Consider the following 13054-nt stretch of genomic DNA (forward strand, 5'->3'; position numbering starts at 1 on the left):
AGTTCCTCCTTTCATAAACGTTAATGGGAGCTTGACCGAAGAAACTGGTCAAGCTTGACTGGAGGGGAGGGATTGTACGCGCACATGTATAGACATACAATTTTTGTAAGTCATACTCTTTTGTAACTTGTTAGGCACCTTAAAGAGATCCAGGAGCTGCAGAGTCGCCAGAAGCAGGAGATTGAGTCACTGTACATGAAATTGGGAAAGGCCCCACCTGCAGTCATTATTCCCCCAGCAGCACCCCTTTCAGGAAGGAGGAGACGACCTACTAAAGGAAAAAGCAGCAAGTCCAGTCGTAGTAGCTCCCAGGGAAATAAGAGCCCTCAGCTATCGGGTAAGACTTTCGTCATTTTTTTTTTTGAGTAGATAAAACAGACAAGATACCATCTCTCACTCAGATACATGTCTGTGTTTCTGTCTGTCAGTCTTGTCTTTTCGAGGGGGTTTTGTGCATCCCAGTTGCTCCACTGCCTAGATTACTAGATGCTTGAAATTACTTTTGCTCTTTGGTAGTCTTGCTTGTGACTTTTGCAATCCACTTGAAAGTAATTGCTACAGTGTTCTGTAAGAGAGGTTTTAAAGTTGTAATTTTTATTTTTTTAGAAGAAAAGTGTAAATAAATCTTTGGATTTTTTGTTTAAGATAAACCACTTGTTTCCTCTTGAAACTGATTTTGCAGAATGGGACTGGTCTTTTCAGTCATCTTCAGAGGTTATTTTTTTGTTCTACTTTAGTAGCTCTTAAGCATGGTATTACTGGTGTCTGTATACTTCAGAAACTTAGTCACAGTGATGGATGTTCAAGTAGTCATTTTTTTAATAGCGTTGCAATTTTTTTTTTGAACGTAGGAATTGAGAAACAGTTTCAATTGTCAAGGCTTCCTTTCCTTACTAAAACCATTTTTCTAATAAACAGAACTCAGAAAAATAGTTTTGTTTGCTGTTTGAATGACATGGATGTCAGATGCTTGCTTGGGTAACTGTAGATGTCTCTCAAATCCTGTAGCATTAAGTAAACATTATTGGAGGGTCAGCACTGTGAGCAGAAATATTTGTTACTGCTTCCTACACATTCACTTTGGTAATTCCACATCATGCTGCAATTTCTGTATCTGGTCACCCTGGCTGCCCACTTCTGTTATATGATTGGGGAGCTATGCGTTAGCATGGGACAGTGAGCACATATAGACTTGCCTTAAAACTGAAGTAAATGAATTTTTCTAGTCTTACTGCTTTCTCAGAAGTTCCCTCCTACTCCCTTTCTCTTGCCTGAATTATCATGCTGTCCTTCCCTTCCTTACCTCACTCTCTGGTAAACATTCCAGTCCAGCTTTCATCTGTGTTTTCTCCTGTCCCTTGGGAATAATGACAGACGCTTTGAAAATAATGTGGGGAAACTGAAACACTGAACAACTTTTTGCCTTCCTTCTTCCTCTAGGCAATCTGTCAGCTCAAAGTGCACCATCAGTCTTGCCCCCACAACAGACTCTTCAGCCTCCTGGTAGTGTCCCAGAGACTGGGCAGAACCATTTGTTACAGCCCCTCAAGCCTTCACCTTCCAGTGAAAACCTCTACTCTGCCTTTACCAGTGATGGTGCCCTTTCGGTACCAAGCCTTTCGGCACCAGGCCAAGGTAAGGCTTTAAGTGGAATTAGTGTAGAGTCTTGCACCTCTGTTACTGGTGAACAAACGATCAACTTGATGACACTTAATTTTTAATACATAGCGTAAAGTAAATTGGTAGTCTCCAACCTATGCACGGAGGCTGCTAAGGGTGGGTTTTGCAACTAGGTTTCTATCTTCTTACATAGGTGAAGTGTGGGGGTTGTTGAAGTAATGAATATGTAGTACGTGGCTCTGCTGTAATAAAAACACCAAGGAGGATACGAAAGAGTGCGGTATGGTGGTGGCAAGCAATGTTCTGCTGACCTGCGGGAAAGATATTGGCTGAAAGGATGAGGAGACAGATGAGAGTGGGGGGTCAGAAATGTGAACTGAGACTAAGGAAGAGACAGAGCAGCTCTGGTGTTAACAGGTAATTGAGATGGTAGGAAATTTCTGAAGAATCGAAGTAATTTTAGACTTCCAAGCTGCTTTTGCTGTTTCTGTCAATGGAATTTTTAACAAGAAAAGGTGAAAGAGGCTCATGTTCTGCAATTGTGAGTTAAAGACTTATCCTGCAAGGGAGAGTTCGTGTAGGAGGATGGAATGGTAGGAATAATGAAATCTTCATTTACTCAAGTTATTGAAGTTGGATTGCTTGTTGTTAGTTACTATGTTATCAATTAATTTCTCAGACACAGCTGTGATTTCTTTGATAGGGAGGGCTTTTTTGCTTGCCAGTCATTAAGGGAATGACAGCTTGATTCCTTTACTTCTCTGATTGTAGCTGTTTGTTTTTTTTCCCCCCCTTGAACATATTTTGAAAAGGTTTGCCATAGGCTGATTGAATACATCAATTCTAATGTGTGTTTTTGCTGAAATTGGAGAAGTACAGACAGAAAATGGAAGCAGGCTTTTTGGAAGAGTTTTCTATAGAGGTTTTCTTTTCAATTAACTGTTTCAAGTATTTTGGAGCTACTTGCATCATCTCCCTGTATCTAGAATTGTGCAGTACTCAGTACTCTTTTAGAATTTGGATACTTTTGCCAGAATTTGGCTTTTCTATAGATTGCAACCTTATTTTTGGGTTATATACCGGAGACAACAGTGCGAACTTGGCCTGATGTCTTGGAGGTATTGGAGGGAGTCTCTTCACTCTGTAGATCGTCTGCATACTCTTTGGTCCACACTTTGAGGCTTATTCTTGTGTGTCATGTTACTGCATTTCACCTTTCCAACCTCAAGTTGCTAACATCTTGTAGTGGTGTTCTGTCTCTTCTCCTCTCCTTTCTCTGTTCTTCCCGTTTTTGTTTTCTCACAGGCTGTGCGAAGTTTAACTGTGCATCTGAGAGAGTGACGTTCAAGCCTGGTGGCAGGAGGACCCGATTTCTGAGTACGCCCTGCTTGGCTCTTTGTGTGTAACACCTTTACTCCTTCCTTGTCTGTTTTTTGTTTTGTCTTTTGGTTTTTTTTTTGTGCTGCTTGGATCTGTTTCATGCAGCCTGTTCTCATCTGTCACCTTGTATTCCCTCCCATCCCATGGCTCAGCTGAGCTGCTCTTAGCACACCATTAGAAGTTTGGGTTCTCGTGTTAGGTATGCTCTGTTGTTAAATTTGTAATAACAAGCTCTCATTTTCTCTAAACGTAAACTTTTTCAGGATAGTTCAGTGATATGACAGACTGGGGAGAGTTAGCAAGCTGTGGGTGCATGGGCATTTTCTTTTTGCCTGCCTTAGTAATTACACATCAGCATACGTTAGCTGACATGAGACTTGGAGGGAAGGTAGTCTTTCTAGTAGAATAGCGAGGAAGATTTGATTTCCAAATTATTCCTTTGGTGGATACTACTGTAACTGATGGAGGGGATATTTTGACTTTCTCAAGCAGTACGCTTACTGTGCAAGCTGGATGTGTTTCTGCATGTTCTCGGCACTAGTGCTGATTACAGTGCAGAGCATTGATGCCACCTGTAGGCAGTTAATAGTGACTTCTTATATTCACTAGCAGATAGATAGCTAAAGATTGAAATGTTGAGGGTTTTAAAAATACTTAAGAGAATATTTTCAGGCAAACTCAAAAGATCCTTACCTACTAATGAGCCCAAGTGTAGAAGTTTTTACTGTGAATTGGAGACATACTAAATGTGCAACAGATAGCAGTAAAGGTGGGTAAATAGACACCTTGTCAACCCTCATGAATTACCTTGCAACCCTTTTCAGAATCATCTCATTTATACTTATATTAGGCCAGATTTACAAGAGAGCCTCAAACTTCTGATGTGATTGAAGTAATGATATGCTTGAGCCAAGGCTGCTGATGTGATGCTTTTTATTGGGAGTGCTGCAACATCTCCCGTGCTGCTTCTGCAGGCTGGACCCCTTAAATGTCCGATATTTGTTTCCCACCCTCTGGAATGAGTTGATATGAGAAAGCTTTAAGTGCTGTAAAGAGACCTCCAGTCGCTGCACTGCATGACAGTACCATGCATCTGTAGCATCTGTCTCGCTGTAGTTGGCAGTAGCACAGCTGAGCCGGAGAGTTGTGTGCAGGAACTAGGCCTGGCCTTCTGCAGAGACAGCTGCAATGCAACCAGCTCCATCCTCTGAGAAGGGAGGGGGTCAGAGGGGACATTTTTTTCCTGGCTGTTCAGTTTTGCCATGATACCTCTAGCCCACCTCATTGGTTTCATGGGGATGTAATGCTAATAGTATTTAGGTTCTCAAATTGAGCAGCTTTAATGTTTTTGCTAGGTGGGTGAATGTGCAGATGTGCACTAACTGACATCTGCAACCTCATAGAATCACAGAATGGTTTGGGTTGGAAGGGACTTTAAAGATCATTTAGTTCCAACCCCCCTGCCATAGGCGGGGACACCTTCCACTAGACCAGGTGGTCAGTGGACCATAAATCTCAAGATTTTACTCCTTTCTTGGAAGAAGTTAAATGCTTACCAAAGCTAACTCTCTAAAATCGTCTTTGTTCGGGCCTGTCCTTTTTTTGGAGTAGGGAATATAAAGAAGAGCCACTCTATTTCTAGAATTGACAATGAAGTTGAATATATGAGAATATCATTTACTTACAAGGCCTTGGCTTGCAGCAAACTGACCGTCATCTGGCTATAAGAGCGCTTCGGCATGTATATCTCTGGCTTACGGGACTGGTGCTAAGGGAAATGGACTCCTTTTGGAAAGTGTGTGGTAGCTGTCCTGTAAAAGCAGCTGATACTTGGCATGGCACAGCTTGGCCTGGCGCTTAGCTTATTGCAGGTTGCTTGCTTCCTGGAGTCTTGTCCTTGAAGTGCTATTTGTGGACTGTGGTGGAGAGTGACAACTGGAGAAGATGCCGGGTTAGAATCAGCGGTGTTGAGGAAACAGTGCAGTAATCGATGCCTTTAACTGTGCAGCTGGAGAAACAGAGTGGTACAGCTTGGCAGGGAGTGTCTGAACTGTTCTATGGAACTGAGAAAACAGGGTGACAAATTAAAAGAACTCGACCTATCAAATAAATCTTTCTCATGTTGTAAATGGGTCAAACTTTGATAGTTGTAAAATGCTTCCTACTGCCTGACAAAAACGGAAGATGTACTTGCTTTTCCTTTTGTGATAACAGCCAGTTGTGGCAGTAATGTCTCCTGACATTCTTCACTATTGTTTAGGAATTCTGAAGAATAAATGTGGGAGGCTTGGCCTCTTCTCTTCCAGAAAGTACAGCGGATTCAACTATCAGACCAGTCTTTGGGTTTTTCTTGGAATGTCCCAGTAGTGACTACAAGAGCCCTGTTGTGCTGTGTCCTCTGTTTCTCACCAAGCTTTTTGTACTGTTTGCTGATACTAAACATTTCTCACTGTTTCTCTTATCTTTAACAAATTACTCTCTCTTTGTGCTTCAGGGAAGATGGTGAAAAAAGTCTGTCCTTGCAACCAGCTCTGTAGTAATTATCTTATTTCTGTTATCTCCGATTCCTGATTGTAAAGCTATTCATCAGCTTTTTCTGGTCACTGAAGCCTTACCTCCCTGACTCTGTCTCCAGCACGGCATCTGTCTGTCTGTGTTATGCCCTCTGATGTGTACTCTGTCATTACTCCATTGGATAGTCTGGCTATTATTCTTGCAGACAAGTGGAGGCAGGCAGAACCTCACCTTCACTGTGGAACTCTTTGCTCGTCGCTAACGAGAGCGAATTGAGCATCAGGGTCAGTTGCTCGCTGTAATGTGCTGGACTTGTATCTTTGAGCAGCTGGTTTCTTTACAGATCTGATGGGGCATGCCACCTCAGTGATGGATCCAATTGCAGACACTCCTTCAACATTTTAAAAGAATAAGAGTAAGCTGTCAGAGATTTCCAATGTGTCTTCTAAAGCAAGAGATGTTTAGAAAAGCCTGTGTGTGCTCATGTAATTTAAGACTATTCTAAAGGTGTCTTTTGACTTCTGGTTTATGGAGGGGGGAAATAAAAGGGCAGATTGAAGGCATTATAGGTAGCAGGCTGGAGAGAGAGAAGCCTGTTTCACTTCAGATCCTTCATGTCAGAGCAGAACTGGGGACGGCTGCTGTGACCGAGCAGGAATGTGGGCGGTTGTTTCCATTGAATGCTACAAGTTGAGGCACTTTGTTTTCACACTCCTCTGGATGGCAGTTTCTGCAGGCAGTGACTACAACAGAGCTAAAATGTGAAATTCCTGATAAGTCATTATTTAAATTGACACTACATGGGAGCTTTAGTAATGTGTAGCTCACCTGTAATGGTGTAGGCCGCTCTGTCTGTGACCTGAGATAGGAGCACCCTAACAAAATCACTTTTGGAGACAAAGCTCTCACAACCTCCCACCTTTCCCACCCTGAACCAATCCAGTCCTTTTCAAAACACTTAAACTTTGCTAAATGATCTTTCACATCTTCAGCTGAATGCGCTGTAGTATATACCTTGATTAAATCTTCCCTTCGGTGGCCTGAGGAAGCTCTCCAGTGTAGGTCCAGGATCCAGTGTGCTTACTGATTAAAGTGGCAATGTGAAATACCAAAAGCAGATACTGGCCATTAGAAGAGGATGAAAGCAAGTGTGTCAATCTCTGCATGAACCCTCATGGTGGAATGTGATTATTGCTGGGTTTGGCAGCTCCCCTCAAGTACCTCTTCTTGCTTTTGCCTCATTTGTTCTTAATTTCACCTTTCACATCATTGCGCTTACTAAATAATTGTATTCTGAGCCCTTTCCTCGTGATGCATGCTTAAGGTTCTTGTTATTTCACTGTAGATTTTCCTTGCCACTTTACAGTGTATCCCTATTACTCTTCATCTGAGCTGCAGCTGCACACCCTGGGCAGGGAACCTTCTTATTTCCTTTCCATATGTCCTGTTGCATGTCTCTGCCTGCCTGTAACAACTACTGCCCCACCTGTGGGCACCCAGACCGGGAGCCACTTCCATGCTTGAGCTGGAACTGGTGGGAGGGATACGTATCCTTCCCTCCTCAGCACTACTAGAGGCAGTAACACTTTGCTTATTTGTCCTGCGTAGTAAGTACATCACCTTCCTAATTCACTCCTCGATATGAAACATTCCTGCGGGGGTTTGGAGCCAGTTCTTTCTTTCATACAGTGGTTACAAGGAATGTGGCTGATGACCAGAGAAGGTGGAACAGATGAAGTAGCTCTCAGGCAAGAGACAGCGACTCTGTCATTTGGCCGTTGCAATAGAGATGGTTTTCATGGCTCGCATTTTTGATGCTCTACTTTAGTTTTCTTCAGAAATGTCTGCCCATAACCTCAGGTTTTCTTGGATTTCCCAGTTGCAGTCTTCAGAGTGAGCAAGTAAAAACATTTGAGGAACTTTGAGAACCGAGTAGGTGAGGATGTGTGCTTGCAGGGAGTGGCGGGTTTAGCATTGGCCAGATACTGACCATCTTCAGTGGCCAGATACTTATTTTGATTTTGTAATAAAGGGATTTGTAAAAATCTAGATTCATTCCACCTCTACCACATCCTTCAAAAAAAGTCTATTGCCCTAGCAGTTAGCCATCATTTTCCTGTCTGTAAATGAGGATACTTTGCAATATTGCTGGGAATTTAGGAAGCTCTCTTGATGATACACCATTTCTTTGATACCTATTGAGTGCAGTTGCATGTTTATAAGCATGAGTGGGACAGTGAGGCTATCTAAAACAAAGCTTCTAGGTTTGGTTGGGTTTTTGTGGTGGTTTTTTTTTTTTCCCCTACAGTATAATATTCAAGCTTTCTAGCGGAACCAAAGCTTGGTGTTTATGTGAAGGGTTTTTTGCATTCTTGCAGTCAGCCCAATGAATGGAAAAACTTGTCAAAGCATGTCTGAGAACCACTTCCATTTCTGCCTTCTTTAAGCTGTATTAGTTGTTTGCATCTGAAATGCTCGTTCTTCTGACATAGGAAATCTGAACCTAATGGCAAAAAAATGCTTTCAGAGGCAAAAAGCAAAATTTAATGCAGTGCAGACTTCCCCTGCTGATCCTGGCTCTTTGGTGGATGAAGACAGTCCCATCTGGTTATCCTCAAGAGCATAAGTATGGCAGCTATTGGAAACAACAGTTGCTGTTTTGAACTGTGGCTTTTTTGTGCAATCTGGGTGAATTTCTCTTCATTTTAAAAGTGGAGATAATTTGCTACAGAGCAGCTGGCGATGCTGATTGTACCGCTCCTTGTTCAGCATCCAGCATTGTCCTCTGAGGTGGGATTGACTTGTGCTGATAGTGGTTGCTGCTGATTAAAAGCTGTAGGATGAGAGAATGACGTGACTGTACTGTCATTCAGTGCTGAAATCTAATCTCCTTTTTCCTCTACAAAGACCTGTAGGCTGCTACCATTCCCCTCTTAAGATGACTACTAGCAGCACTTCTTGAAAAGTAAACCTATCTATGAAATACTCTTAATCTGAGAAAATGGCTCTAGGAGTCCTTATAGTTCCCGCTTCAGTGTATCCTGGAATTGAAACATAGAATTAATCTGCATGGCATTTTAACTGGCTCTCTATTGATGTACCATTACCACAATTATTACATTTAGTAGAGAGGGTTGTTCTTGAACCTAAATTTTGATTCCTGGTTTTTGTATTTGTAGGGACCAGCAGCACTAACACAGTCGGGGCTACAGTGAACAGCCAAGCACCCCAGTCTCAGCCTACTGCTATTGCCTCAAGCCGGAAGGGGACTTTCACAGATGACCTGCACAAGCTGGTAGATAACTGGGCCCGAGATGCCATGAACCTGTCTGGCAAGAAAGTTGGCAAAGGGCATAGCAACTATGAGGTAAGATCTAAACTGTGAGTGTTTATGGTAAGAAACTACCGGTGTTGTTGCTATCTCATTAGAGAGTCAAACACAGCTGGAGTACAGTCGCTGCGTAGCTTGGACAACTGCTTTAGAAAGCTGTTGGCTCTGTCTTCATGTGCAGGATTGTACCACCTGCTGTGGAAGGGAAGGGGAACTAAACCGGAGGGCCATGGCGTGGCTTGTGGATCAACGGGTGAGCCCATGGGTTTAAAGCACCGTTGTGTAACTTTTCTTGGGGGATGGGTTTTCTTTCAGGGCCCTGGAATGGCAAGAAAATTCTCGGCACCGGGTCAGCTCTGTATCTCTATGACATCTTCCCTGGGTGCTACGCCTATCTCTGCAGCATCAGCTACCTCTTTAGGTCCCTTCACAAAGGCTATGTGCCCTCCGCAGCAGTACGGTTACCCAGCAGCGTCTTTTGCCGCTCCGTGGAGTGGGACGGGTGGTCCGGCGCAGCCACCGCTCGGCCAGTTCCAGCCCGTAGGTGCCGCATCTTTGCAAAGCTTCAACATCAGCAATTTGCAAAAATCGATCAGCAACCCTCCAGGCTCCAACCTGCGGACCACTTAGCCGCACTCGGAGACCGTGCTGGCTAGACCTCGGGACAGGACGTGGGGAGGGAGATGGGGCCCTGTATCAACTCCTAGTGCTGCAATGAACTGGTAGCTTGCCAGACTGGGAATGGATTTCTCTTTTCCAACCATTGCTGTCAACTCTCTGTAAAGAGAGTTTCCCCACACGCTTTCAAAGGGGGAGGAGGATGATCAGCATCCTTACGATGGGACAGTGCTTTTGACCGAGGGGTTCTGCTCTTGTTCGAACCAAGAGCTGTGAAGAGAAGTCACAGGGTCAGTTAACGCAGTCTTGCTGTAAAATTTTTCTCTAGTTTGAGACTGAATCCACACGTGTTGAGGTGGGAGAGCTGAATCCTAGCATGAGGCTTTAGCATGCTTCTCGCCTCCCCCTGAAGAACCAAGACCAGGAGAAAAGCTGTCCAAATCCCCCTCCTCTCCCTCTCCCCAGTCAATCGTTATCTGGCTCCGAAGTGATGGGGCACACAAATGGACTTGCAGTGCAGCCCGTGCTTGATAGGTCATTACTGCTTTAAGTAAGATATTAACAGCTTTGACTGCAGCATTAGAGCAATTTAAATTGTTTAAAAAATTTTAAAAGTTCCCTGCGGACATGTACTTACCATCAGTTTTGATGTGGAAACACTGTGATATATAAATGTTGTTGGACAACAGTAGTTTAAAAATGAGTGGAATATAGAGGGTTAAAAAAGTTAAAAAGAAAAAACGGGAAAAAAAGCTAGCTATATCCTTATACTTATTGGAGACACTTTAACTTTTTCCTTTGTATTTTCATTGTATTAGATAAATAAATGTGAATGTAAAATTGTATAAATTAATGTACTTGAATACTTGTCTGTTCTCCCAGTATGCTTGCTGGATATTTTAGTGCCTTGGACTTCTATTGCTTCTGCAGTTAGCATCGTCTTCCCAGCAGACCCCCGGTGGACAGAGGGCAAGTTCAGAGGAGGACGGGTTACTGGTACCCGGTGACGGGGACGCTGGAGTTCCTTTAGTGATACCGTTGCTGTTTAGAGTAGGTGTACGGAGGGGGAAGGCATGGAGGCAGCGGGTCGGAACAACGGCCTGTGCCTTGGGAAACTTGTCCAGGCGGGCAGATCTGAAGTTGCTGGTGTGACGGGGGCCAGGTGGGGGTGGGACGGAGGGTTGTGGGTGAAGCTAAAATGAGACTAACCAATATTGTCTACGGAGGCAGGAGGTCTGGATCGGAAGCGGAGAGAGGATGGGGAGAACGTGTATCTTTGGGAAAGGCCCAACTTAAGATGCAGTTTGACTCCACCTGCGAAGTGGTAAAGATGTTTGGTCAGGATGTGACTTGAGGGAGAGGTGCCATTGCTCGTTGGCATGGGCTTGTCTGCTGGGATTGCTTTTCTCTACTTTGTTTTTTTTTTTTTTTTTGGTAAAATGCATTTGAAGCCAGGAATAGACTATCCTGGTGCAACGTCCATTGCCGGCAATGGATGTACTTGAAACAGCCGGCATAAAGAAGTTTCCTCTGTCTTACTTGGAAAATTTACAATTTTGTTCACTCTTAACAAATTCCAAGCTGGTACCTGTAACTACCTGTCACCTCTTAGTAACTGTACTGTACCTTCTGCTTTGTTCATTCTCCCCTTTCATATTTAAAGAAATACTGGTTTCCTCTTCAAAGTGAAAATACCAGCCAGTATTTATGTAGTGCTCCAAAAAAGCTGTGAAGGATGAAGGCACTGCTTCCTGGTACTGCGGAGTAGCCCACCTGTATCCCAGAAGCTGGTGCACAAGAGATGTTACTTCCCTGAATTTTTTTTTCTGGGAGTGCTGTTTCCCCCTGGAGCCTTAACAGGGAGTTTTTCTGTCAGCAGATGTTCTCACTCTTTTATTTTTACAAAGAAATGTGCAAGATCTGTTCCTTTCCTGTCACTTTTTTTTTTAACAGCAGTTTTGGCAGCAAGGGTAGGTACAGGCTGGAGATGAACCAATGCCCGAGGGTGAAAGCTAGCGGTGAGGTGGCTGGGCTCCGTGTTCCTTAGATTTGGGGGTTTATTCTTTGTAACTGAAGTGCAGATGAGCTACAGACAGGAGGCTCATGGTGTGCGTGTGGTGGAAGTGGGAGGAGAAAGCAGGGGTCCCTGTGGCCGAAGTGAAACGGAGAACCTCCGCTCTTCCCTTGGAGCGAATGCAGGGAAGTTTCCTGAACGCACCCAGTGCAAGGGGAGAGGTGTGCGCTGGAAACGGGAGCAGTGGCAAACCCGGGGCGGTAATGAAGCAAGGGGAATATTCGTGATGGGGGAACCAGACAGCTGAATGCAGCACATGGTTATTTAATTTTGGTCTAAAAAGTTTGAGGTTGTTTTTTCACTTAATGTTATGCAAGAACTGGTTTTATTTACCATTGATTTTTTTTTTCCTCCCCCCCCCTCCTCCTGTGGATGAATAACTGAAGTCTAGAGGAATAAACTAATGCTACTGAACTGTTAAATTATTTTGTTTAATATTACACTTTGAGTATCTTTTTCCACATAAAATCTGTTTCTGAATTACAAGCGTTTTCTTTACATTATTTAACAATGTACACTGTAAAAAAAGGAAAAATAAAAAAAATAAAATTAATTGAAACATTGGGCTTCCCTGGCTGTAGTTAGTTGTATGTTTTGCACTAAACCCAGGCACTGCGCTTCTTGTACGATTGCGCTTTGTGCTGCCATTTGTTACCTCTGTAGAATATTTAATGAAGTCATTCAAATAAACCAAACCTGCTTTTGTTGAGCTGTGGGTTTTCTTGTTGAACAGCAGGTTCCAACCCTTCCTTCCTCTTCCTGGAGTGGTTTAACTGTTACCCAGTTTATCAGTTCATCAAAGGAAAGTACAAGAAACCCATTTTAATGAGACCCTTAACTATTCAAAAGCAGTGATCAATAAGGAGCCTTTGCCCTTTTAATGGAATGCTCTAAAACAAGGTACTGTAAAGAATAATTCATAGCATGGATCTTCTCTAGGAGGGGAGGGGCCTGAGGGAGAGGGAGGGAGAAGGGGTGAAGGATAACATGTAAGCTGTGCTGTTGCTTTTATGGCTGAGGCTGTCAAGAATTGCCAGATAGCAGAGAAATGTGCTCGGCTATGACGGTCAAGACCTTGGTGGCCCCACAGGTGGAGTGTGGCTCACAGTGGCTCTGTGTGTCTTTCTGGCAGTGAAGCTAGAGCAGGGCACACCGGGGCAGCCCCTGTCCTGGCACAGAAGAGTTCTTGTCTTTTTCTCTTGGGTTTGTTGCCCTCCTGTTCAGAGTGGGAGGGAGCAGGGATGCGCGCATGTGGTGCGGGGAAGAAACTTTAGTGTAGATGCAAATTTGGGGATGGAATTCCTATTATACAACACCACTTGTGGAGTAGAAGAGCAGAGCTACTTTACAGGGTCATTCTCAAACAGCTGTAGACTTGCAGGAATTATTTGGTATTTCTAAACATTAATTGCTGCTGCATTTCTTTCCATTTTAAGAACAGCTTCTGTTATGAGTCATGCTGCTCAAGGCCTTAAAAGGAGGGAAAAAAAAAAACAACAAAAAAAAAACAAAACCCA

The 13054-nt window shown here is 43.6% G+C and overlaps 1 protein-coding gene across 12 annotated transcripts in view; it reads left to right on the plus strand.

Moving 5' to 3' along the window:
* WNK1 (WNK lysine deficient protein kinase 1) overlaps nucleotides 1–12246 on the plus strand; it is a 108545-nt gene extending 96299 nt beyond the window's left edge. For 5 of the 12 annotated variants that reach the window (XM_086755437.1, XM_086755485.1, XM_086755493.1 and 2 more), the window contains 6 exons: nucleotides 135–337; nucleotides 1441–1635; nucleotides 2926–3018; nucleotides 5495–5536; nucleotides 8694–8881; nucleotides 9161–12246. In XM_086755437.1, the coding sequence (XP_086611563.1) occupies nucleotides 135–337; nucleotides 1441–1635; nucleotides 2926–3018; nucleotides 5495–5536; nucleotides 8694–8881; nucleotides 9161–9475 (1036 nt within the window). In that variant the 3' untranslated portion in view covers nucleotides 9476–12246. The remainder of the gene's footprint in view (nucleotides 1–134; nucleotides 338–1440; nucleotides 1636–2925; nucleotides 3019–5494; nucleotides 5537–8693; nucleotides 8882–9160) is intronic. The other 7 variants (XM_086755474.1, XM_086755514.1, XM_086755531.1 and 4 more) reach the window with 4 other exon arrangements.
* Nucleotides 12247–13054: the final 808 nt, after the last annotated feature.

This window comes from Chlamydotis macqueenii, chromosome 1 (assembly GCF_036417535.1).
Source record: "Chlamydotis macqueenii isolate bChlMac1 chromosome 1, bChlMac1.mat, whole genome shotgun sequence".
Classification (NCBI taxonomy): Eukaryota; Metazoa; Chordata; class Aves; order Otidiformes; family Otididae; genus Chlamydotis; species Chlamydotis macqueenii.